Source organism: Prionailurus bengalensis, chromosome D3, assembly GCF_016509475.1.
Source record: "Prionailurus bengalensis isolate Pbe53 chromosome D3, Fcat_Pben_1.1_paternal_pri, whole genome shotgun sequence".
Lineage (NCBI taxonomy): Eukaryota > Metazoa > Chordata > Mammalia > Carnivora > Felidae > Prionailurus > Prionailurus bengalensis.
In genome coordinates, this window is record NC_057356.1 from 86513339 (window position 1) to 86540930 (window position 27592).

At 39.5% G+C, this 27592-nt stretch overlaps 1 protein-coding gene across 2 annotated transcripts in view; it reads right to left on the minus strand.

The window, feature by feature from the left end:
* RTTN (rotatin) overlaps positions 1 to 27592 on the minus strand; it is a 165003-nt gene that overhangs the window by 9741 nt on the left and 127670 nt on the right. For both annotated transcript variants that reach the window (XM_043559072.1, XM_043559071.1), the window contains exons 39-46: positions 25157 to 25294; positions 21793 to 22010; positions 12702 to 12807; positions 11600 to 11697; positions 10274 to 10351; positions 6510 to 6636; positions 3511 to 3713; positions 64 to 331 (exon numbers count right to left, since the gene is read on the minus strand). In XM_043559072.1, the coding sequence (XP_043415007.1) occupies positions 64 to 331; positions 3511 to 3713; positions 6510 to 6636; positions 10274 to 10351; positions 11600 to 11697; positions 12702 to 12807; positions 21793 to 22010; positions 25157 to 25294 (1236 nt within the window). The remainder of the gene's footprint in view (positions 1 to 63; positions 332 to 3510; positions 3714 to 6509; positions 6637 to 10273; positions 10352 to 11599; positions 11698 to 12701; positions 12808 to 21792; positions 22011 to 25156; positions 25295 to 27592) is intronic.

Here is a 27592-nt window from a genome sequence, read left to right on the forward strand (position 1 = left end):
AAATGGATGTGTGTGTGTGCGTGTGCGTGTGCGTGCGTGTGTGTGTGAGACGTGAATACTCACCATTAGCCAGGATCTTGGGCTTATTGGCAGGGCTGAAGCACATATTATGAAAAATAAGGAGAGGTATACACGGGCTGCTCTTATGCTTGTATTTGCTCATCTCTGTAAGCAAGTCCAAACAGCCATCCAGCCTCAGGATCATTTGTTGGCCATCTTCTCCAAGTGAGATATTCAAGAGTAACTTCAACCAAAGAATGGTCAGATTACTGAGATGTTTATTTCCTCCTTTTGGCAATGTTAGAGACAGAAAGTTCTGTAAGAAGTTACTCTGTGGATAAACAGAGAGAATATTATTTTCTTCTTGACTCTTTTCATTATTTTCTTTGTCCCTTGGAGACCAATTAACTAGCATTCTGCTCTTCTTTTCCCAACTTTAATTTCTCCTTCCTCCTAACAACTTCCAAATACTGCCATCTAAACTGTTTCCAGGTATAAGTGAAAAAATTAAGGAGAACAAAATAGTGCTCAAATTTTTAATTCTTACTAATTCTTTCCTGACGATGGATAAACTAACTACATATAGTCAACTCTTAATTATTTAGGATGGATAATTCCAGTTGGGGATTATTTCAGGCCTCCTGAGTTCTCTCTCTCTGCCTGCCTTCTGGCAATTTTGCTACTCATTAAAAACTATCCTATGGGGAGGAAAAAGAAAACAAAACCCAAGTCAGTCTTGGATACCAGTTAACAACCCTAGTAGTACTGAGCAGACCGGAATCTTTATAGCTACAAGTGTGCTTAAAAATTAAAAAAAAAATCTGGGGGAGCCTAGTTGGCTCAGCAGGTTAAGCGTCCAGCTCTTGATTTCAGCTCAGGTTATGATCTCATACTTCATGGGATTGAGCCCCATGTGCACTCTGCACTGACAGTGCAGAGTCTGCTTGGGATTCTCTCTCTCTCCCTCTCTCTCTGCTCCCCCCTCGCTTGCATGCACTTTGTCTCTTAAAATAAACAAACAAACATTAAAAAAAATTTTTAAACGCAACTGAGAGTCCAACTCTTAATGTCGACTCAGGTCATAATCCCAGGGTCGTGGGATCAAGCCCTCCATCGGGCTCCACACTGACCATGGAGCCTGCTTGACATTCATTCCCTCCCTCCCTCCCTTCCTCTCTCTCTCTCTCTCTTTCTCTCTCTCCTCTGCCTTGCCCCCTGCTCACGCTCTCTAAAAAGTACAATAAAATAAAATAATCTACATGGATATCATATATTCACTTTACCCCCACTGCTTATCATTACAGATGATTTCTCATGGCTACATGCCACCCTAGTAAACTTATGGAGGGGTATCAAAAATATCAGTTGGATATTTTGACCAGAGAACAGAAGTGTGATCACTTAACTTTCTTAACTGCCCGGAATACCAGGCTATCTCTCATCTCCCTCCTGCTTAATAATCTATTCTGGCCTATTCTTGGGTTCTCCTGCACCTAAATCAAGATATTGGCTTGAATCTATTAAACACATTTAATACTGTTACATAAAAGAACTCTGAGTCTAAAAATGAAAGGATATAGAAATGCTGACTCACTATATTGTGCACCTGAAACTAATATTATTAATTGTGTATGTTAACCAACTGGAATTTAGTAAAAACTTACAAAAAAAAATAAATGAAATTAGCTACAGAAATATTAGCAACATTACCCAAGCAACAAGTAAACTGTGAAACCACATGCCCACTTTGCATTGCACTGTCACTCACACCTACTTCTCATTGCTCAGTCCAAATTGACGCCTTCTAGATTTATCCCTTGCCTTTCCTATTCAGCTACATTCTACCATGATATTGGAGATCTGGAGTGGACACTAGTGATAAAACATATGGCAGTGCCTTCAAGTATAAACATACTATGGGCATTCCTTCCCTTTGCTGGAGCTAAAGATGCTTTTAGACAATTTCCTATACCATGTGCAATGTAGAGAAACACGGTGGAGAGAAACCAGACACTTTAGAGTCTTGTACAAAAGTGCTGGTTACGTCTTCTAATGCCCATAGCAGGGTAACGGAGAGGTAGAACTGTTAAGTACCCAGGGCTCTTTTAACAGAGGAGCAGAGGAAGGCTCGGGGGTTTCCTAACTAGAGCAGAGGAAAAACAACTTGACTGAGCTGCACCTGAAACAGAGTCACATGAAATATATATCAATATATGCTTGAGTACAGGAACAGAGTCATGCATTGAGAGTGGAGGACACCTTAGAGATCATGTTGTTTAACCCAGTAAGTTTTCAAATGAAGCAACTGAAGCTTAAAGAGAGAATGTCTCCTGCTCAAAGCCACATGTCAAACCCGAGATCGGCAACTTGTTCAGGAGCTCCTGTTCTACTCCACCCATGTGCCCAGAGGGGAGCGGGGGAAAGCACTGCCCCCGGCCCATGCTCTCACACGTGTAGGGACGGGGCTACAGACATCCAGTGCAGCGTGACATGTATATCCACCTGTGGTTCTGGTGGGATAGTGGGTCCCTGATTGCACCTTTTGCCAATTTATACAGTGTGAGCCCTCCCACCATGGCTGATTTCAAGATAGCACCGTGATGTCAACTGGGTCACAGAATTCCTGAAAATCAGCAATGATACTCATGAGTCAGCCTGAGTTAGCTCCCACACACCACTGAAAAGATTGTTCCTTAGTAAAACTGCTATTTATTTGGAGATTGCAGTCAATGTGGGTTTTTTCTGGAGGGGGTGGGGGTGGGGGGCTGACACAGGAGAGGAAACGGAGATTGAATTCTCATGAATACTGTCAACTTTCATAATTTGTCTTGGCCTCCATATAAAGGGAACAAAAACACTCAAAGTACTACTCGTAAATAATAGACATGATCATATTCACAATGTACAGGATCTTCCAAATTAGGGATTCTGGTCATACATATCTAAATATAATCTCACTGAACATGTGTATTACAATTTGTTTAACTCATTCAATCCCTTGCAAAGTACCCTAGGTTAAAAATCAGTGATAAGAAGTCCAGTTTTGGCACTGGAGTCCCAGAAGACGGATAACATCAGTCTAAGCAGGGCAAGATGGCTGTCATTTCACACGTTGTTCTGACTATGTAAACTGACTGAGATCGCTACTGTTCCATTTGGTCTATGTAAAGACTGGACATGACTTGTATAATCTCAAATAAATGTAAGACAGCTGTCTTTCTAATTCTAAACCCCTCATTTTTGAGAGAGGTAAAATATGATCCAAAAGTAAGAAGATAAGCTGAAAGGAAGTGTAATGATCATCCTCTAGCCTGTCCTCTCCATGTGTCATCTATCAATTGGCTTTAAACATAGTGAACCCCTTAATCCTTTCACAGTCTTTTAAAACACAATGTCTTGAAATCATAATAATTTAATCCTAGAAACTGAGTTCTAGATTTTTCATAAATGTTCTTGATTAGAAGGATTATTCTACTTTTTTAAGATATGAAGGACAAATTAAGTACTTACTTTCTGAATTACTCCTTTACAGTCATGAGACAAGGCCAGGTTCGAAAGAAACATAAAAACCATCTGCTGAACTGCAGTGTTCTCAAGAGGCATCTGGGAAGCCAACTTCAGGATACACCCCATCAGAGAGGTGCCAGGCGCTCCTCTACAGGCAGCTTGAACTGGATATGGCCCACAACTTGACCAACAAAGAGAACTGCAACCTTAAAAAACATAGCCTATCATAATGTCATCTTAGTTTCACTATTTAGTTAAAAAACCTGGGGCATCTGGATGGCTCAGTCATTCAAGCGTCTGACTCTTGATTTTGGCTCAGGTCATGATCTCACAGTTCATGAGTTTGAGCCCCGGGTCAGGTTCCACACTAACAGCATGAAGCCTGCTTGGGATTCTCTCTCTCCCCTCTCTCTATGCCCTTCCCCTGCTTGCACACATGCACTCTCACTAACAAAATAAATAAATAAACTTAAAAAAAAAAAAAAAACCTAAGTAGTGAAGCATATCTGCCTACTCAATGACTTATCCACTAACCTATGAACTGCAAATCAGCAGGGAAGGCTAGTGTTGACATCTACATACAGCCTGATGGATTTGCCGTCCTCACTGAGGGTCTAATGATCTAATTTTTTTTTGATGTTTATCCATTTTTGAGAGAGAGAGAGAGCATGAGCAGGGGAGGGGCAGAGAGAGAGGGAGACACAGAATCCAAAGCAGGCTCTGGGCTCCAAGCTGTCAGTAGAGGCCGATGCAGGGCTTAAACCTACAGACTGTGAGCTCATGACCTGATCCAAAGTCAGACACTCAACCGACTGAGCCACCCAGGCACCCCTCAGAAAGGCATTTTAAAACACTAGGTTTATTTTTTCTTAATGTTTGTTTGTTTGTTTTGAGAGAGGGAGAGAGAGAGACAGACAGAGACAGAGAAAAGAGGGAATCCCAACCAGGCTTTGTACTGTCAGCGCAGAGCCCGACGCAGGGCTTGATCCAACGAACTGTGAGATCATGACCTGAGTCAAAATCAGTCAGACGCACAACCAACTGAGCCACCCAGGTGTGCCTAGATTCGTTTTTTAAGAATAAATATGCGTAAGAGGTTTTTAAATAGTTCCTTAAAAATACATCTAAATAAAGACCTGTGCAGAAGAAGAGAATTTTAGAAATGGGGGTAAGTTGGTCCAATGCCTTCATTTTACACAAGAAAAAAGAAAAGGAGGAACGCGATAATCCAGGGGTGTGTCCACAGGACGTTTGGTACCAGCCATGTATGCTAGATAAAGGCCAGAGCTCAGAGAAGCCAGTGGCTTGTTCAGAGACACACAGCTCACAAGCAGCAAGAGCCAGAAGCGTCAAGTGGTTTTCCAGAATCCAGTGTTCTCTCGGTAAATTAAACAACCGTATGGGATTTATCAAGGGAGGAAACCAACCATATAAGAATTAGAAATTCATTTTACTGCATTGTAACATAAATCTAAGTGTAATTAAGTTATGACAGTCCATGCAAGGAGGCTAGTATCACTAGATGAGAATCAAATACATTCTGCAAAGTAAAGTCATAAAAGGCAAGTAAACACAAATAAATATAGTGGTCTTGCCTGTATTCACACCAAATCGCAGTATCCAAATAGCAAGGTTTCCACTAGATCCACTAAATGACGGAGTTTTGCTTGAAAACAAACTAGATAGGAAAATAAAAAGTTTCTTCTCCCATTTAGTAACCTAACCACAATCTCATATTTACAACAATTTTAAGTAAAAAGTGACATATAGTTTCAAAAGATTTAAAATGTTTCTTTTACTCAATATTTAGCAATTGTTTTTTTTTTTTTTTTTCCCTCCTTACTTCCCTAAGCCCTAAACTAAGTAGGGAAGGTGGGTGGAGAAGGACAAGGTGCCCACACGGCACAGGAGACAGCTCTGCTGCACGGGCCGAGCCACCAGCAGTGGTGGCTGAGGGACTCAGCGAGAGGAGACTGTTCAAGCAGAAGTACAGTACGGACGAGGAAGTTGGAGGCAGAGCGAAAACAAAACCACCTGTGCTGCCGTGCACTCCATGCCCCACAATGAAAGTTCAGGAGTTAAGAACTTGAAGGTCTGCTGATGTCACGGGGCCCTGCTGGCCAGAGACGAGCAGCGGGGGCTATAGGAGTGGACGGCCCAGAGCGGGGCAGAGGCCCACGTCCCACTGTCAAGGAGTAAACTACCCTAAGCACATGGGAGTGAGTAGATGGGACTCTGAACTGTTTTGAGTTCCCGTCCTTTCTCTGTGCATCTTTTGACAACTGAAGAACCAGCTGCTGAGCTGCTGGATGGTGGCTGGAAGAGAGCACACACACGTAGTGACTGGACCTCAAGCGCATGACCCTGACTTTCCAAGGGGACGTGACTGCTGCCAGCAGTCCTACTCCACCTCCCGGGCAGGCCTGCTTTCCCTCAGCTCGAATGGCTAACTTCATGCTTTCTCCTCTCCATCTCCTTTTCCATCACCTCCACCCTTGCCTTCACTCACTCTTAGCTGTCGGCCTCTAACATTGCACGGCCCTCAGCAGCTTCTCAGGAAAACACGTGTTGAGGGAGTGACAAGAGGTGTCCCAATGGCATCAGCTATTACGAGGCCAACTGTATCTAGAGCCACCTTTCATCACACCAGCTCCTACTCTAGAGTCCATGAAAGTTTTAACCTTTATCTGGTTCTTAAGGTCTTACATCGTTAATTTTCACTCTCTCGATTTCCCTATGAAATTCAATTTCCCACTGCCATATAACCAGGTTGGTTTCTCCCTCTCTATTCCCTGAGCTGCCTAATGAGTCCTCCTGGCTGCACAAACACATACTAAAGTATCTTGTAACACCCATAAGAAAGTTTCTCTCTCACCAACATGCCCTCTGTAAGCAGGAGGAACACTTCAAACTGTATATTTGTTTTTCAGTTCATTTTCACAGCATTACATAAAATTAGTATTTTAGTTTATTACTGAAAGGCAGAATTGGGATCTATTTACCATTTGGAAAATTTGCGGTGTAGACACAAAGTAGCTGCAGGGCAATTTGCATCAATGAATCATCCATCAAAAGCCAAGGCCAGAGTGAGTGCAAGACAGGGACCAGATGAGCTTCAAGAGCTGCTTCCTATTGTGAGAAAGAAATACAGGCAGTATTAGTGTGCACATATGAAAATACAAAATTAAAATCGAATAAAAAAAAACCTGTTACCAATATATAAGGAGACAAAAACTGAATTTATCTTTGTTCTGGTTAGGGCAAGCTGGCACAAGAATCCTGCAGACAGATTTAGCACCTTGCCCAGGACTGCCCTGACCATGAGCCTGACCAGTCTCAGGAAGTGCCTTTAACACTGGGGTGACCACAATATACAACTTAGCTAAGAAATGTTAGAAACCAACAAACAAAAAAACATCAAAACAGCTCCTAAACATGTAAATTAAACAGGACAATGATATCTCACTACACTGAATAAACTCTCATAAGTACTCTAAAATGATTAAGAAATGGGATTTTCTGGTTAAGAAAACACTCTGATCAGTTCTGAGTTCTCCCCTCCACCTTCTCTCTCCTCTGTGTTTATGTGTGTGTGTATACGTTGGTAAGTGTGGACAGATCAGAAGTAGAGTACTATTTATAAATAATTGGAATATAGTAAAAGCCAAAATACTATGTCAATCAATAAATTCTTATGTAATTCATAGTCTTTATTACAAAGATCAGTTACCCCTAGGACGGTATTATGTATAAAATCTATTTGCAGTGGGGCGCTGGAGTGGCTCAGTCTGTTAGGCGTCCGACTCCGGCCCGGGTCATAATCTCACGGTTGGTGAGTTCCAGCCCCGCATCGGGCTCTGTGCTGACAGCTTGGAGCCTGGAGCTGCTTCAGATTCTGTCTCCATCTCTCTCTCAAAAATAAATACAATTAAAAAAAAAAAATCTGTCTGCAGTAATGATCAATTTTTTAAATGAACAGGAATTACTAGGCAATTCATAGACCTTATGTGCACACATGTAGGTATTTATATTAAATACACACACCCTATACAATTTTATGCAGCATCAATGGCAGAAGAGAGTGGGAAGTTATTACCAGTGTTCAACCCTCTCCATAAGCTCTGAAGTCATTCCCAGTGTTAGTTATTCACCCCGCTCTTCATAAGCTTGGAACACAGTCCCACGATTATGAAGACAGAAATAATTATGTATAAGCTCCGTCTCTACCATTCTGTCCACCTAGTTTATCTGCATATTCATCTACTCATCCTTCCTGCCCGGAAGTGCGGAGTAGGTGTTCCCTTGCTGGTGGTCAGGAAGTCCATCTGTCTTCTGAAACACAGCCTCCCCACCTCCTCAGCGACCTTCATCCATCAATCAGTCCTCTTCTTCCTGTCTCTTTAACAACTAGTCCCCAGTTTGCTCACTTCTGTTTATATTCAAGCAGTTTACATGTTAGGAGAAACAAACAGTCTAGACTAACTTCCTTTAATGCTGTATGTCCTAAATTATTAATGCTGCTTTTCATGACCAAGGTTCTTATTGCTTTCACTTCCCATCTCTTACTTAATCTTCAGCTTACTTCAATTTATTTTCTGTCCTGACAGTGCTACCAAGACCACCCTCAGCACTGTGGCATCTATTAAAGATGTACTCTAATTCATTTCCATGTAGCCTCTCTGTCCTGGAACATCTCCAAATGCTCTCCAGCACTCCCATCCCAGTTGTTTTCCATGTTTAGTTTCTACAGATATGACCTAGGCTTTCGTATATACTCTCTTGGGAAATTTCAACAGTTTACACTGGTAACTCCTAATATCCCCAGCCTATATCCTGCTCAGAGCCCCAGACCCTTGTAATCTACTAATTACCAGCCATTTTCCACCTGGATGTCCCAAAGACCCTTTATATTAACATGTGTGAACCTGAACATTACAATCGCTCATGCCTACAGTCTGCTCTATTATGCGCACTCGCATTAAAGTAGAGCCTGGAAATCACTCTATATCTCTCTTTTCTCTTCAGTATCTCCCCACCCTCCTTCCCTTCTTCATCTGCCCCAATTCGGGGCTCATCACCTCCTGTCTGACTACTACAGTCTCCGACCTCTAACCTTCCCCACAGTTCATTTACCTTCCAGCCACCATGATCTTCCCAGTATGGAAACCCCTAATGTCCCACGTATATAGACAATGGGGTGAGGCAGCCATGGGCGACTTGGTGAATTACCAAAGCTTACCCAACGGTTAGTACTGGGAGCATGTGATACTCCTCAGGAAGTTGGAACAGGAAAAGAAATTAAGAATCTTTGCCCCACAGGACTGTATTTATACTCAAAGAGCAATCTATATGCTCTTTTTTGGATTTATTCCTTATTAAACAACTTGGAAATGTAAAAATGCTTTGACTTACTGAGAGATTACACTTTTCATAGATGGCTAATGTGATACACATGTGAACACTGTATTTCAGTACCCAGCTAGTACCTCATAAATCTATATAAGCAGAGCTGACCTGGAAGGGGTTCCAGAGTATTACCAGGGTAAGGTGTCATGGATTAATATCAACTACATCCAGCTGCGAGCACATTATTTAGCATAATGGATCACAAATTTAGTAAATGACACCTCCATTTTGAGTAAAGAGTTCATATATTGAGAATTTTAGTGAAATGTATAAACAATTCTCAAGTTGTCCTGAAATGTAAATTGCTAGCAATGTGTCTTTAACAAATTAACACAGCTTAAGGAATATGTTCAAAATATTCTTTTTCCAGATAAGTTTTTCCTAGTTTTATCACAAGTAAAAGCAAAACAGACAAGAATGTTTTTAAAAAATGAAACTCCTGTAATTTATCTTTCTCTTATTCATTTCCCACAGTATTTCTCTGTGAAAACTAGTGTTGTATCACTATGACAAAGCAAATCAAAGCACCCAAGACACCATAACCTGCCTAACAGTTCCTACCGCGGTGTTCTAAGTGACAGCACCAATGCTCACAGACACAGCAGCACATCTCGATGGTTCCCAGGCAGAGGGGCGGAGTCACTGGGCACAAGAAGCCAGAAGGGCTGGCGGTGAAGCTCCCCCAGGTGAACAGGGCCGGGCCCAGCAACAGCAGTATTTTCTACCCAAATGAGAGACACACTTTTCCTCTTTCCTTATGGATACAGACACCTCCACTAATTTCCTGGAGAGCTGCCTGACAACTGTCTTTGAAAGAACTCTGCCTTGGGGCGCCTTGGGGGCTCGGTCGGTTGAGTGTCCGACTTCAGGGCAGGTCATGATCTCATAGCTCACGAGTTCAAGCCCCACACTGGGCTCTCCACTGTCAACGCAGAGCCTGTTTTGGATCCTCTGTCCCCTTCTCTCTCTGCCCCTCCCCTGCTCACTCTGTCTCTCAAAATAAATACACTTAAAATTTTCTTAGAACTTTGCCTTATTGGATGTACACAAACATGCATTCCATCTTAGTAAAAAAACAACTGAAATGTGCCACCGTAGAGAAAGACACTCATTTGCTTTAGCTGCTTGAAGTTTTCAGTGATAAAGTTAAAATACGGATATGAACATGAAATGCCATCAATGTTGAAGAATAAGGTGCATCTATTTCTGAGAATTAACAAGGAGTTTAAGGACCAATCAAGTGCATCTAAAAACATTTGAAGAGTCTTTCATGTTTCTTCCTATATTATCTCATATAAAAACAAAACTTTAATTTAATGTCAGCATCACTATCGAAATTTTGAAATATCGCTCTACTTACTTTACATTCTTCATTTTGATAAAGACAGTTTCTTAGGAGCTGCATGGCAATGCTTAACTCTTTAATAAAACCGTCCTCCTGTTTAAACAAAAAGCAGTTTAAAAATGTGAACACAATGGCATATTCCACTTTTTACACAGAGTAATGCCTTCCCCTTTGGGTCACATTACAATGCCAGTGTGCTCTCACTGCACCTGACCACCATAACTTTGAGGGCACTGACAAGCTAATGATCTCTGAAAGATGACCATATCTCAAGAAGTGCATCCGCCACAAAAAAGCTATTTCTGTTCTATCAAGCATGGAGGAACTGAGATATATAATAGGCTCCATGTTTCATCTCAATAAAGTGAAGCAGGTACTGACTGGTTTTCAATCATATCAGGTGTTGGCTGACTTTCTCAATGATGAAGTAAAGAGCCTTTGCCTGGAGAGGAAAAAGGAAAAGAGGCAAGAAAAGAAACTGACAAACATGTAGCCCCCCTCATCAATACAATTATTAAATAAGACTCTTTCTTGGTTTCCTACAAAATGCAACAGAAAGCAGTTATTACACAGATTGCTCCTATAATGGTCTTAGCTATATACATAAATATTTATAGTTATAAGTTTATAAATACACACTCATTCATCTTCTGAATAAGCCTGTATGGCAGATCTTTTTGTTTTATTAATTATTAATCATTTATTATTATCATCACTATTATATAAAAACTGTTATTTTGAGCTTACATGACATGCAGTTTGAGCATGAGTCAAACAGACTCAACACTCGAGACATTCAAAAGTCACGGAAGAAAATAAATAGAGATCAAGAGTACAGCTTCAAAACCGCCCAGATATAGGGCAACTATTGGTTTTATCAGTTCCTAATTATATGACTGTGTTGGCCTGAGTGCTCACAACATAACAAATATGACATGCTTAGAACAGGGCCTGGCATACAGAAAAACTTAGTAAGTTATATGTCATTCCCAGTGAACCTAGGCTTGCTTTGAGAGAAATATCTTCATTTGTAGCATAAAAAAAATTATCTGGCAAAATATCATGCACATTCCAAAACGTTTATAGTAACAAAAACATGTAATATCTAAATCTCATTGTAAGATCTTCAAGTGAAAATTAAGTTATACACACACACACACACACACACAACAAGCCCAAAGTCACTAACGTAGAAATCCCATTAATCTATCTAACTACACCCTTCTTCCAAATTGGATACCCATTTCCACCCAAGAGTGGTGTTATTAATAAGCACAGGACACTGGAGTGATGGTCTCTGTGCCATTCCATCCATCCCGGACATCCGGGACCCACAGTTACCTGTTTCTTCAGTGCTGCTTTCCCGGGCCTGAGAGAATCGAGGTTCAGCTGTGCACTGATGTGCTTCATCTGCTCCATGCAGCTGTCTATTAGATCAGCTGAGAGATAAAATCCGAGACAATCAAAAAAGATGTTCCATTGCCAAGTAAGCTGAAACCACATATATCAAATTCTCCAAAATAAAATAGAACATTTTATATTTCTGACCAACTTCACTCTGGTACTTTCAGTGAGGGGTTAATAAGTCAGAGGAAATGAAAGAGAACTAAAATGCTGAATAATTTCAATGTTTTCAATTTATACTACAATACTCCTAAAATCGACTTTATGTTTTGAGGTATGCATAATTTGCTTTAGTAGCAAATCACCATTGAAATGACTGGACTCGGGGCGCCTGGGTGGCTTGGTTGGTTAAGCGTCCGACTTCAGCTCGGGTCATGATCTCACGGTCCGTGAGTTCGAGCCCCGCGTCGGGCTCTGTGCTGACCGCTCAGAGCCTGGAGCCTGTTTCAGATACTGTGTCTCCCTCTCTCTCTGCTCCTCCCCTGTTCATGCTCTGTTTCTCTCTGTCTCAAAAATAAATAAACGTTAAAAAAAAAATAAAAATAAATAAAAAAAGAAATGACTGGACTCGATGTTGCTGTTAGTCTCTTTAACTCGAAGACCTGTATTCTCGGATCACAGATGAGAAATCACAAAACTCTCCAAGGGAAACTTATGTGAAAATACCCAACAGTCTAACACTGCTGTTACTACTATCAAAAACTATGTGTTTTTTTCAAGTATGCAATATGTGCTGGTGGTTACTAATATTTAATTATCATGACGCTGAGTAATGTGTTACTTTTAAAGCTCCTCTACTATTTACATATTCTTTAGGGTAAGAATCATTACTCAAAAAATAATCTACATACATCATCTTTCTATTTTAAAAGTAATACATGTTCACTGTGTTTCTGTCTGGGGAAAAAAACAACTCTTTTTAGTAAGACTGAGATTATAAATTCTTTACACTTTGAATCCAAAGAAAATTACAATGAACAAGGAGTAAAATAAATGAAATGATAACATGCCATAAAGGCTGATGTGTTGTGTGTCTCACCTTTCAAAGCATGTGTCTGAGCTCTCCTACTGACAGCCAGAAGTGACATCAATGCATTTGCAGCAACTCTTTTCAGGACATCCTTGGAGGGTTTTCCTTCATAGCACTGCAAAAATATATATCAAACTGCCTTGAAGAAAAACTTAATCTGGAGCAAAACTGTTGTGAATAAAAGATGTGGCCTATTTAAAAGGAATTGCTAGGTTTCAACTACTCCATGAAATTCACTGGAACTTGATAAATCATTAAGATTTGAGGCTGAGAATGCTCTGTCTGACAAGGACTGCAGATGAAATTTACAATACGGAAAAGACCACGATGTGAAGGAAAAATTGTACTTAGTGTGAACACATAGCATGTTCATGCGCTTCATCAAATTCACCAGGGAGTGCACATACATACATGTTAACTTGTTAAAAAGGGTCCTCAAAAAACTGCTGAAGAGGAGAACTGCCATCAAATTCCTTTCTTCTTCAGACACATTCCCCTCCTTCAATTTCCTATTGTACCACTGTACCTCAGGTGATTTGGTTCTTTCCATCTTTCATTTTTTTTTTTTTTTTACATTTATTTATTTTGAGACAGGGAGAGGCAGAGCATGAACAGGGGAGGGTCAGAGAGAGGGAGACACAGAATCTGAAACAGGCTCCAGGCTGTGAGCTGTCAGCAGAGCCCGACGCGGGGCTCGAACTCACGGACCACGAGATCATGACCTGAGCCAAAGTCGGCCGCTTAACCAAATGAGCCACCCAGGCGCCCCTTTCCATCTTTCATTTCTACAGTAACATTTATCTGTCACATTACATGCTTTTCAAAAAAATATTTAAATTTTTTTAACTTATGCAAATTTTAAAAATCACTTGTAATTTTGAAAATACTAATATTTTGATATATTTCCCTTATACATTTGATAATTTTGAATTAAATTTTTTTTCATTATTGGGGTGCCTGAGTGGCTCAGTCATTTGAGCAATTTGACTCTTGATCTCAGCTCAGGTCACGATCTCCCACTCGTGGAATTGAGCCCCCTGTCAGGGCTCTGTGCTGAATGTGGAGCCTACTTGGGATTTTCTCCCTCCCTCTCTCCCTCTCTCTTTCCCTTCCTCTCTCTCTCTCTCCCTCCCTCCCTCTGCCCATCCCCCACTCACACTTGCTCACTCTCTCTCAGAAAAAATTTGTTTTCATTATCAAAAATCTCAAATACGTACAAGAGTAAAGGAAATGAAATACCAAACGCCCATACTTTTTGGAAATTTTTGGATGAACAATTTCTAGTAAATACTAAATATCATATACTGTCATATTCCAATATATATATCCAATATATATAACCAGAAAGCCTAACATCATCACATCTAACATATTTAACAATAATTTGTTGGTATCAACCTAATATCCAGTCCAAATTCACATTTTCTCTTTTGTCTCAAAAATGTCTCCTCACAGTTGGTTTACTGGAATCAGCACTGAATAAAAGCCCTCACACCACATGTGCGCATCTCCTAAACCTAGGCACTTGTCTTTCTCACACCTCCCGACCCATCCACCAGGGTTTCCATTCCATTCCCCTTCTGTTGCTGAGTTGTTGAGTAAACCAGACAAGTCATCCTCTAGAACGCGCCACATCCTGGGTCTGTCTGCTTGTGATGTGAACTTGTCTTCTCCGCTCTATATTTCCCATTTACTGGGTGCTGCAGCTCTAAAGGCTTGAGAACATTCAGGTGAGATCTTTTCTGTTAAGAGTGTCATGTGGATATTCACATAAATTTTAATTACAGTTTCAAAGAGTTCACAAATTCCAGGTGAAGAATCTAGAAGTTCCTCATATGATTTACAAATATTAGATAGAATTCAAATTCATGATTTTTCCTTCTACCAGTAATTTTCAATGGTCCAGTATTAAACTCAAAATGATACAATCTTACATAAACTATAGAAATACACAGACACAGCTTCACTCTTCCTGATTGACCTATACTTGGCAATGTGACCCTAGAGGAGCCTGCAGAGTGTGGGGGCCCTTCCAGCCCCACCACCATGGGTGGAGTGATTCCATCTTAAATAGTGGTTTCATCACGTAGGCTGCTGCCTCCAACCAGGCAGGTCCCTACTTGGCCAACGAGTTAGATACTAAATGCCCAGGTCCAGGGATGCTTGGCAAAGATCACATTCCATAGTCATGAAGCAGGTGAGGAAAAAGGCAGCAAATTATTTAGGATAATGAATTTGTTTGGAGTATAATCATTATAGTTAATCATGAGAATCCTAATTTGTCTATAAGCTTAATCTTCACCATTAACAAGAAAGCTGCTCTCATATACATGCCCTTAGTGCACTTTCATGTATTAATGTTTTGAGAAAAACCAAACTGATCTCATTGAAATATATGATTCATCTACTCTGTGCAGATTTGAGGGAGAAAAAGGAAGTTAGAGTTCTAGGGAACCAGTTGTTCATATAGATGTGTCTTTTATTCCCGCATGAAATCTCATCAAAATGATAGAAGTGGGATTAAACACCAAGACAGACAGACAGACACTCAGACGCTCACACACTTACTTGCTCACTGGCTCACTCACTCACATGACAAGTCTGGAAACTAGCAAGCAGAAAGATGAATGGCAAATGCATCAGCAGGCTTGAGAACACAGAATACCACCCCTGTCCATACAGTGAATTGCCAACAGCTGAGGGAATTGAGCAGCAGGTACTCCTGGAAGTGAGAGCAAAGGAGGACTGTTTGAAAAAACTCTGAGAAGCAGCTCAATGAACAGATTCTGCCCACCACCTGCCAATCTCTGCACAGCCAAGCCACTCTTCCTCCCCACCCCTTATAAGAAACCGGAGACTTAGTCTCTGGACAGGATGAATTAGAAGGGTTCTAAACTGGGGCACCTGGGTGGCGCAGTCGGTTGAGTGTCCGACTTTGGCTCAGGTCAAGATCTCGCAGTTTGTGGGTTCGAGCCCTGGGTCAGGCTCTGTGCTGACAGCTCGGAGCCTGGAACCTGCTTCAGATTCGATGTCTTCCTCTTTCTCTGCCCCTCTCCTGCTCATTGTCTGTCTGTCTCTCTCTCTCTCTCTCTCTCTCTCTATCTCAAAAATAAACATGAAAAAAAAGAAGAAGAAGGGTTCTAAACTGACAGAAATGAGGCATATTTCCAAGTGAGGGTATTACACTGAAAACAGGAAGGATTAAGTGATACATGCAAATTAATTTCTAAGACCTCAGCTCTCTTCCTTCCGCTTTGCCACAAAACATTTGGCGGCTGGCTTTTCAGCTCCAGGCAGGAGATGAGAGATTCTTAGGGAATCTGGTAAGTTCAAGAAGGCAGGCCACAAAGGGCCCCGGCCCAATCGCCTTACACAGTACAGCCTGCAGTTGACAGGCTCCACTCAGATGCCCAGGGCTTCCAGTCTACTTTAAGTCCCCCAGTTTTAAATGCAGAGACAACCAACATTACCATGTACCAGAGAAAATCCCCTAACCAGAAACCAGAAATCAAAATAAAGAGTAAAAAAGAGAAGAAAAGAGACCATGTAGGAAGAAGAAAACTTAGGAGTCCCAAACATATAGAAGACACGAAGTAGATGGGCTGTCAGATGGAAAGAACTTCAAGAGAGACCAGCACAATTAGATGAAATTAGATTAAATAGATCCCCTCCCCCCCGAAACTTCATCAGGAAAATGCAGAATGCTGAAGACCAAAAAAAGATTCTGAACACTCCCAGGAGAGAGAAACCAGAAATCATAATGGCTTCAGACTTTTCTACAGTAACATGAGAAGTTAAAGGGGAGAGACAAGGCCTTCTCAATTCTGAAGTGAAGGACTTCCAATGTACAGTTCTCACTGAAGTATAAATTTAACGTAAGGGTCGAAAAAGACTCAGATGTCTAGACCTCGAAAAAGCTGCTTATGCACCTTCGTTCTGGAAGCGACTAGAGAACAGACTATCCAAGGAAGGAGTGAAGCAGGAAAGGAGAACACGGGAGACGCGAGACTGCAGGAATTCCCCAGGAGGAAGGCGAATGGAGACCCCAGGATCTCACTGCACACCAAGCAGGTCAGAAGGAACTGGGAGTGACCGCTTCTAGAACACGAAGCTAATGAAGTTCTGACATTTCTGAATATACTGAGAGGACATTCAATTGCTGGCAAAGAGCATGGAGCTAATGAGTGATAACAGAAAACTCAGCAAATTTAAAAATAATACAATTTACCTCTAAGAAAAAAGGAAGCTGTGCAGGCAGAGAAAGGGAGACATTGTCTGCAACACAGTTCAACCGTGCACAGCATTTTCACAGATGTACCACCCCATGCTGCCTCATCTCTAGCCACCGTGAAGATACAGGAGAGCAGGGAAATGAGAAGGGAGTCCACTGCGGCCAGGTAGGTGGGTGGGGCCTGGAAAGGGAACTCAAGTCTCATTTTCCAAGGCAGGAAGTCAACGGATAATGTCCACAATGGAATAACCAAGATAGACAAATACAAGCATGTTATTCAGAGACACGGAAGGGAAACTATTAAACAATCAGCTAAACGAGGTATGAACAGTTGCCTCTAAGAAGAGGAAAATGAAGGAAGACGTCTTTTACTTTGCATATAAAACTTGTAAACCTGTTAGGCACTTTAAAATGTGTACACAGAAAAACAGATATGAAAGCCAAAAACTAACAACAAACAAAAAACAAGCAGGTCTAACCTATAGTAAATCCACATACTTTTCAACATACACCAAAGGTCAGAGTAGAGGATTTAATTTCTGTAATTTTCCATGTAGCACTTATTTCAGACTGAGAAGTCCTTCTGAGCATCTGTGCACAGAGCAGGAGCACGGGGCTCAAAGCACAAGAAGCCCTGGAGACAAGAAGGGGGAGGCTAAGATTACATGTCAGATAGCTGAAGGGACAGACACCAGCTACTGGATGATGCAGACACACAAAAGAGGAGGAGGATACAGAGCAAGAAACAGTTTGTCTTTTTGTCAACCACAGAAAGAAAGAAAATCAGGACTCAACGTAATTTACTTAAATTTTATGCTCTTTTGCGGTGCCTGGGTGGCTCAATCAGTTAAGCATTCGACTTCAGCTCAGGTCATCATCTTGTGGTTCTTGAGTTCAAGCCTGACATTGGACTCTGTGCTGACAGCTCAGAGCCTGGAGCCTGCTTCCAATTCTGTGTCTCCCTCTCTCTCTGCCCCTCCCCCATTTTTAAAAAAAATTTTTTTTAATGTTTATTTATTTTTGAGACAGAGAGAGACAGAGCATGAACGGGGGAGGGTCAGAGAGAGAGAGACACACAGAATCCGAAACAGGCTCCAGGCTCTGAGCGGTCAGCACAGAGCCCGACGCGGGGCTTGAACTCGAACAGAGAGATCGTGACCTGAGCTGAAGTTGGATGTGTAACCAACAGAACCACCCAGGCGCCCCTGCGCCTCCCCAATTTAGATCTAATTCCTTCTATACATTAAGTGATCTAGGTATTCCAGGTCAAGACTTTTTTGCTTTCTTTCCAAAAAGCATTGATATAAAGAACAGGTTTTTTAAATTACAGAGAATACTCCTTGATTGACACAGCAGTATCTCAAATAGATAAGCTCTTCTCGCCAGCAGATTTACTCTTGAACTTCACCGCTCACTAAACACTAGTGCAAAATATATCTCCTAAAAATGTGAAATAAGACTTTTTTGTTTCCTTCCATTACTACCCTTAGATATCAGACCAAATACAAGGAGTAAAATTAATTCAATATCTCAATTATGAGCAAAATCTATTATTATAGCATTTGTATTAATCTTGTGATCCACATTTATTTGCAAATGAAACATTCTGAGTATCTCACTAGGTAAGGCAAAATCACCATTAAGTCATATTTGTTCAATACGTTACGGTCAAAAGATAATATGGTCTCCATGGTCAAAACATTTGTAAGACATATATGTCAAAAGACATAATAGTTTCTCAGAGCATATTCAAACCCTCAAACCTCCTCAAATTAGAATTATGAAAAAATAAACTTGTACATTATTTAAGATACAAATACCAAATGCAAACTTTTAACATGTATCCTCTGTGGGAGAGTGTGATAAAGCAGCTGTTTTAAAGATTCTCTGCCAAAACATTTTAATTGAAATTACAACATAATAATGTATGAGGAGGATGGAGAGTTTTAGCACCAGCTAAAGCTTAATACAATTCTCTCCTTTTGCATTGGCATTTTAAGAACTGAATCACAAGAGGTTAAGTGATGTGCTTAAGGTCACACATCTAATATTTCTGAGTAAGATTTTACAGATAATTGAAATAAACTTTCGAAGGTCACGATTTTAGTATACTATTTCTTCCAATAATTTAAAGAGTGCAGTTTACTTTCCTTTGTATAAAACCTGCCACAACCCATAGCCTACATTCACGTATATTAAAAAACATGTAATTTATCATTATGTGTTGCTGTTTCATAACTCACATTTTAATAACATTTTAATTCACATATCTTTATATAGGGCAGAGCAAAGAAAACATAGTGTTTGTAGTTTAATAAAGCTCGTTAATAAATGTCCCATCTCACGTCAGGCACTTCCTTTCCTTACTTTCTTTGTCTTGAACTTGCTTGTGTCCTTCTAACAAATGTCATGTATTCATATTCTACTGTTTATATGAACAAGAAGAGTATGATTTATTAGGAAAAACAGTTATTATAATTGGTTAAAGTATCCATATCCACATAGAATACTTTGTGTCTTTTGTAATTTGGAAGAAATGGAGAGGAAAATTGGCTAGTCGTTAGGAAAATCATTGAGATGCCCTGTGGCTCTAGGGTACCTCATTTTCTTTGGCCAAGAAGGTAACAGCAAAAGATTATACATGATAACTTTTACAATGAACAGTATTACAAAATATTAAGGAAAAATAAGGGCAAGGTAAATTTAGAAAATTCCTGTGGCACAGAATTTTTACTACATACATTTATTTTAATCTGGTTCATCAACCAACATGGACCCATATTTATCACAAGCCTAATCATGATTTCTTGAAACAGCACCAGCAACAAGAAAAACAGCTGGGAAGTAAAATACATTTGGTTTGGCCTAGCTGGAGGTCTTTCAATTTCACCTGGTCCAGGATTGGCTGCAGGACCCATGGTCATGGCTGCGTTCAAGACTCCCAGAGAGACAGGGCATTCCGGGCCTGGGCAGGGGGTGGGGGAGGTGCACTGCCCTCACTGAGGGGAAGAAACGGATGCAGGGCTCCACAGGTCCTTACATTCCTTGAGGGGAAAGTGTGTCCATAAGAGCCTAGGAGAAAGGTGCCCCACCAAAGCCAAAGTTAGGAGATTAATTGTGCTTTTGAAGTGGGGCTGGGCGACCACTGAAAAAGTGTGAATTTGAGTTTCCTCTTATAATAGGCTTTCAAATGCAAAATCAGATAAAGCCAGTTGCTTTGATGGGGAATGAGATAACTGGCACATAGCCATCCAGCTTGGGTTCTGAGCTGAGTGGAGCAAGGAGGCAGTAGCTACAGAAAAGCTGGGGCCTCCTAAGAGTAAGTGACTTCGAGCAATGCTGTGGGGCTCTCTTCCCCCTAGAATCTCAGCTTCCCAAGGAGCTGCTGGAGATGGGAGAAAATGTTGTGGGAACTTTATCAGGCTCCTTATCTGTGCTCTGAACGTAACTGTAGTCCCTTGGGCAAAGGAGACGGAGACAAGAGTCTGACAATAGCCCTAAGCTTGGGGCAGGTTCGAGCTGGACCAGAGCCGTCCTTGCCTCTATCAGCCTTGTCTCCAGTGCTCCCACATAATGGAGGCTGCTGCCCAAAACCCAAAAGTGGCCATTCCAGCAAGATCTGTACATCCATAACTCCCACAGGCAGAAAAGGGGCAAAACCCCCCAATTCTAAGAAGCAAAGGGACGGCAACAAATCGGCAGACTAGAGCAATCTTCTGTCTATAAAATGTGGCAGGCTGACTGGGAAATGGAAGCAAATCCTTCAAGGCAAAAGTCTACTTCTTTTCTACCTTTCAGCAAGAAGTTGAAAATCATAAAACCATATGACTATTAAAAAGAGGGATTCTTGGGGCGCCTGGGTGGCACAGTCGGTTAAGCGTCCGACTTCAGCCAGGTCACGATCTCGCGGTCCGTGAGTTCGAGCCCCGTGTCGGGCTCTGGGCTGATGGCTCAGAGCCTGGAGCCTGTTTCCGATTCTGTGTCTCCCTCTCTCTCTGCCCCTCCCCCGTTCATGCTCTCTCTCTGTCCCAAAAATAAATAAACGTTGAAAAAAAAAAAAAAGAGGGATTCTTAATACTGAAAAATCTAGCAATTTCCTATTTGTAAAAACAACTATGCAACTTAGGAAACACTTCAAAGTTTTTTTGTTAATCTATTTATAAAATCATACTTTACTGATTTTAGAGTGTTTTCCAATGAACGAAATTCTTGGTTCATGTTTTAGGAGTGCAGAAAGTAAGTTTATAACAAAGGCAGCATGGTTTAGAAAGGTGGCATTTTCTCACAAATGTGCCAATTAAGTCCACCTACCTCTATATACAAACTACCTTAAATATATGTAATTCACTTATATAAATCAAATGTCATTTAGGTGGACATATTTTCAGAGACATAGACATGTCTTTAAAATGGCAAAACATTATGAATTATACCTGCATTCCTGAAATATAATATTATAAATTATAATTATAAATTTTATTTATAATAAATATTTATTATTGATCATTTATGTATTAATTATTATAATGAATAAATAATATTTATTATAAATATAAATAATATATAAATGTAATAATAATATTTGGTCATGGCATGGCACACTATTTTGGTGAACTGCTGGATTTAGATTTCTACTATTTCATTTTGAATTTGTATATCATTTTCATTAAAGAACCTAGCCACCAACATCAGAGGGCCAGGAACACAGAGGAGATTGTTAATTTGACTTCATATACCTTTATTTAAATGGTCAAAATGAACATTAATCACTTTTTAGTTCAAATGATTGAAAAAGATTTGTACAAGACAAAGACTGAAAGTCAATTTACTGAAACACTAAAAATTTTGAAAGACCAAGAAATCACATACCTGAAGAATTACTTCATTAAGTCGTTCTAGAGATTTCTGATTTTCCTGAGTTTTGTCAAGGAGTGAAGCGATTGATGGACTGTGGCATAAATTTGTTTTATCCTTATCCTGGAGACACCTCTTTGCTTCTTCAGTCAAGAGGACAGAAAGGAACTGCAGGCTGGCAGTACACAGCGTGGGGCAGGTTATAGACAAACCCACACAAGTGCACAACATATCTAAAAGAGATATGCAAATGTTTGAAAATAACTTCAAAATTAAAGAAGTGAATCAGACAGATCTGAGTAATTAAGTTTATAGCCTTTTTATTTCTAATGAAGTAAAGTTATCAGTAGTTATAAGGATCATGAGAATAACTCTAGTGTTTGTTTAAAAATAGTCAATATTAAGACAGCACAATCAAGGGATCTATTTAATTTTCATTTCATTCTTTTTATATGGGTTGTTTTTTGTATGAAGGTGTGTGTGTGTGTGTGTGTGTGTGTGTGTGTGTGCGCGCGTGCACGAATGGACATATACACAGTATTTGCTAAGTCCCAAAATAAGAGGATCACATATATATGAATATTGATCCCTCTGGGGTCTACTGAGATCCACAAAGTTTCTAGAATTTTTAACATTTTAATTTTTATTTCAGGGCTACCCTAAAAAAATTAATGTAACTGTACTCTGAATTATCTAGATCACTGTGTAATTATGTTTCTGTTTTCAAACAAGTTGATGCTAAATAGTACTTAAAACAAGAGTATGCAGTGTTGACATGATGTAGAAACAAAGGTTTCATGGCAGTTCAGAATAGAGAACAAGAGGGGTGCCTTGGGGGGCTCAGTCGGTTAAGCGTCCGACTTCGGCCCAGGTCATGATCTCACGGTTCGTGAGTTCAAGCCCCGTGTCAGGCTCTGTGCTGACAGCTCAGAGCCTGGAGCCTGCTTCGGATTTTGTGTCTCCCTCTCTCTCTCTGCCCCTCCCTAGCTCACACTTGCTCTCTCTCTCTCTCTCTCTCTAAAATAAACAAACTTAAAAAAAAATAGAGAACAAGAGTGGTTATGAACAAATTTGCAAACATAACACAGATTAGAAAGAATAGGCAAGCCAACTCAAAAGAATCTACGCTGAATCAGTCATTAATTTCCTCCTGTGAGCACTGATTTAATCAAAGGAACATCTGATGTGTTGTATTAATTTTATTAATCTGAGTATCACGGGTTTATAATTTTGTTACGTTTTACTTTTCTATTATTTGGAATTTATACCTTTATAAGAGTTATAACTGTAAGAATTTCTACCTAGATTCAGGCTTAAAGAAATTCTTATTCTCTTAAGTAACATAAGAAAAATATTTTAGTGTGTCACTTTATGAGAATTATGTTCATTTAAATGATGTCTAAATATTGTTTGAGTTTGAGAAAAGACTGTTATAGATAACATAAGTTACAAAGTGATCATGAGATGTTTTAAATATTTATGAGCACATGGGATGGAAACTAAAAACAAAGAAAAACACCATGACAAGGACTAGCAATGATCATTTTTATTAGTTAAGTTTCCATAAACATTACTACTATCAAACCTAGCTGTTTACCAGTAGGTATTTCTGATTAGCACCATATTACCATGCATGTGTTTTGTAGACAGATTTTTAATTTAATATGTCCTTATTTTATCACCAGGAAAACCGTGTCAGGTGAACAGTGTTCAAGCAGGGCTGAAGGCGAAGGGCTGGAGAGGAAATGAGTATTTTATGCTTTACAGGTCATACGCCTTTGTCACAGCTCTTCAACACTACCACTGTAGCAGGAAAGCAGCCACAGGCAACACGTAAGTATATAAGCAGCCACAGGCAAGAAGTATGACTGTGTTCCAATAAAATCTTTATCAGAGCGAGCGGCGGGCCAGATCTGACCACTTGGCGTAGGTATGCTACATGAGTAGGACCTTGCTTTGTATTATGAGTGAATCAGGGGGTAAACTAATTTCCCCACTACGGCTGTAGGAAAATCTCAATTACACAATCTCTTTCAGTTTTAATCTCTCTTCACAAAATAACAATTTCTAAATGGACGCTATTCCTATTAGGGTAAACTCAGAACTCCTATGTCCAAACAACTAACAATTCTGTTTCTTACTGAACATGTATTTCCCTATAAATATTACTTCAAAACTACCACTCTGGTCACAAAATGTATCATCCATCTAAATTTATAAAACGACCAAATGAGAAAGTAAAATATGAAAAAAAAAAAATTGGTGATAACATGGAAACTTAAAATAGAACTCAATTTTGAATACATTTAAACTAGTTATTTTTAAAAAGTAACATAAATGTTATTTATAAGCATTTATGTTAAAAAAAAAAAGTCTTCTTGCTATGCTAAAATTTAAGAGACTACATCAAAAATTAGCAGTTATTTAAAAGAATAATTTGTTGGAGCATCTGGGTGGCTCAGTTGGTTAAGCATCCAACTTTAGATTTCTGCTCTGGTCATGAACTCACGGTTTGTGAGACTGAACCCTATATTGGGCTCTGCACTGACAGCATGGCATAGCCTACTTGAGGTTCTCTCTGTTCCTCCCTGCTTTTTCTCTCTCTGTCAAAATAAATAAATAAACATTAAAAACTAATTTGTTTGGGGCACCTGGGTGATTTAGTTGTTTGAGCATCAGACTTTGGTTCAGGTCGTGATCTCGCAGTTCATGAGTTCAAGCCCCACATCGGGCTCTCCAGTGTCAGCACAGAGCCTGCTTCGGATCCTCTGCCCCCCACTTTATGCCCCTCCCCTGCTGTGCTCTCTCTCAAAAAAAGTAAATAAACATTTTAAAATAAATAAATAATTTGTTTATGCTAGTAGGCAACAATTATATGAAAAACATCTTATACAAATAATTACCTATAACTACACTCTTAGCATTTCTGTACTCTAAGAAAATCCTTACATCTTCAGACAAGGCACTATACTTATTGTAAGTTTCCATGTTATCATATATACAGTATTTAGGTGTAGATTTACCCACTTACAGTGTATATACGTCAGGAAAGAGGCTGGTTTCTACACCAACACATGAGAATCTGTCTCATTGTTTTACAATCATGTCCTACCACACGTCTCTTCATAACACCACGGACTTTTCTTACCTTGTTTTTATAGTTTTTTCAACTGGGTTTCAACTTTTCAAAAATGCATTTTGGAGGTGCCTCAAGAACACAGCAGATTTCTCAAAGTAAATACCTGGTTTCTCTTTCAAATATAATTAATTTTTTATAATTACTTAATTTTAGAGAATACACATATAGAAACTGTAAACAATAATTATGTTAATTTTGAGTAGCAGAAAGACCCCCGGCCTCATGAGTGCATCTTCTTACCGATCACTGCTGCCCAGTGCTTGGCCAGAACCACTGTCATAGCCGGGAGAGAGGCAAGAGCGGCTTTCCTCAGGAGTATGGCCAGAAGGTTAAATAAATGCGTCCATGTGTGATAAAAAGCCGATACCAACTCTACATCTATAATATTAATGAAAACATTTCAAGCTATCAACACAAAGAATAGAAAATACAAAGCTCCCCAGATATTTCATCATACTTCAAGTAAGAGTCATGCATGTGTCATATGAAGATAAATGTAGTTCAGCATGATCCAACATTTATTTCCATTAGTTTTTCATTGTTTCCTAAAGCTTTCTCTCATCTATCCCCTACATAAAGACAAATAAATACACACTCACACATCTTCCTCTCATTAACGTCTATTCAACAACAAATCAGAAGGTATGACAAACTGAATAGTACGCCTTAAATTCAGAACCACATATCGTGCATATTGTAAAAGCATGGCATTGTCTGTGCTGCTTTTATAAAAGTCAAGTTTCTCCTGTTGTCTTTCTCCCCTTTGTGCAGGGTGGAGGAAGAAAGCACAATGTGCCAAGGTCATGGCAGAAAAGCAAGGAAAATGTCTTTGAAGAACCAAGAGTACTGCCCTTCAAAAAAAAACAACACAGAAGAGGATTCTGCAGCTTTGCCTATGGCTGAGAATGGAGCAATTCACCTTCTATCCTAAGGACAGCTTTTCCCCCCTCTACGTGGCAAACGGAGGCTAGAGAGCAGTACCAAGCTTAGGATTGTCTTCTCGGACCATGCCACTGGCAGTATCTGCCAGCTTTTGTCAAACTCCACTACCAAGCAAACTGAGAACGTCCATCTCAAGGTTCTTCTGGAAATGGTATATTCTAGGGAGTTTGGACTATAGCAGTCCTTGGTATGTGTCTCACTCTTCCGTCATTCTCACCTCTAGAAGGAGTCTTTTTAGACTATCTTTTCTCCTTATCATCCCCATGAAATCTTAATTCCACAGATTCTATACGTCTGCTCATGTACTTTCAGTATATCTTTACTTTATACATAAAAAAAAAAAATTAAGTATAAGTCTTACTGATTTTACTCAAGATGGCCAAATAAAACATTTAAGCTGAGAGTTAAAATTAAAAATTAAGAAGAATTCTTATTTTTATCTAAAAACAAGAAAAAAATTAAAAAGCAATTAACATTTAACTTTATAACTTCTCTTGCTAAGTAACTTTCAATATAATTTACTTGCTCATATAAATGAAAATGTATCCAGTTATACATGAAAATTAGTAAATCACATAAAATACATACTAGAAATATAATCAATATTTTATAAAATCATTCAAAAGTATTATTTTTCCAGAAAAAAATTAATTTCTTAAAAGTATTTTTACTGAACTTATGCCTTTGCTTGATACGAGAAAATGACTTCTAATTCAACCAGCTATGAGATATACACTCAGACATCACTGACATTTTTTATTTTCAGCACTTTACAGAATTAATGATGGGCCAAATAACTTACAAAATAATAAAACATTTACTATTTTTATTTAATTCTCAAAGCCCAAGTCAGACACAAAAGCAAGAGAATGAATTAAAAAAACATCCACCAGTCAGCCAATGACAACCAAGACATGAAAGGACTTTGGGACATCCTGCCACATGACTTTGCCACCTCCTGCCACATGACTTTGGGACATCTCACCACATGACTCTGGGACATCCTGCCACATGACTTTGCCACCTCTTACCACATGACTTTGGGATCAAGTGTTGAATCAAAAGTCCTCTAGTCACAACCATCTATGCACTATAGTTTTTAGCACTGATATTGCATATTTCCTGTTTATCTTCCACGAGCTAAACACCAATGCTTCCCAAGTCATACCCAAGAACACCCAACAAGAGAAATTAAATACTAAAAAATATGACTTTATTGGGTTGAACTAACTGAGCTCTGAAGGGCCACAGACCATCGTAATTAAGATTTTTTCCCCCACCCTTTCACTTCTTGGAGGGTGATATTGCCCTCATAGGGAATGCACAGTCTACCCTGATTTGCTTAGTTAGGATACCACTGCCACTTGTAAAATTTTCAAGTAAGGAATTATTATTCCTCTTACACCTGGATATTTGAACACTAATTGGACACCAAGGACTAGATTTGCTGGCATCATAAAACATTTCACTTACCTAAAACCAAACAAATCCATAAAATTCAAAAACCTAAATAAGAATGAATTAATAGGCAAAGAACCATTTGGCAATAGTCAAATGATCAATTACTTCATTATAAAATCTTTTAAATAATTACCATATTTTATTTCTGATAAAGTCCTATACTGTTTTAATTTTCTCTTCTATTAAGTACTATATTCATCTTTTCATCAGAGTATATTTTTCAATAATTTAGGACCTTACCAAAATTTTTATTATATGCGGTACTTATAGTTG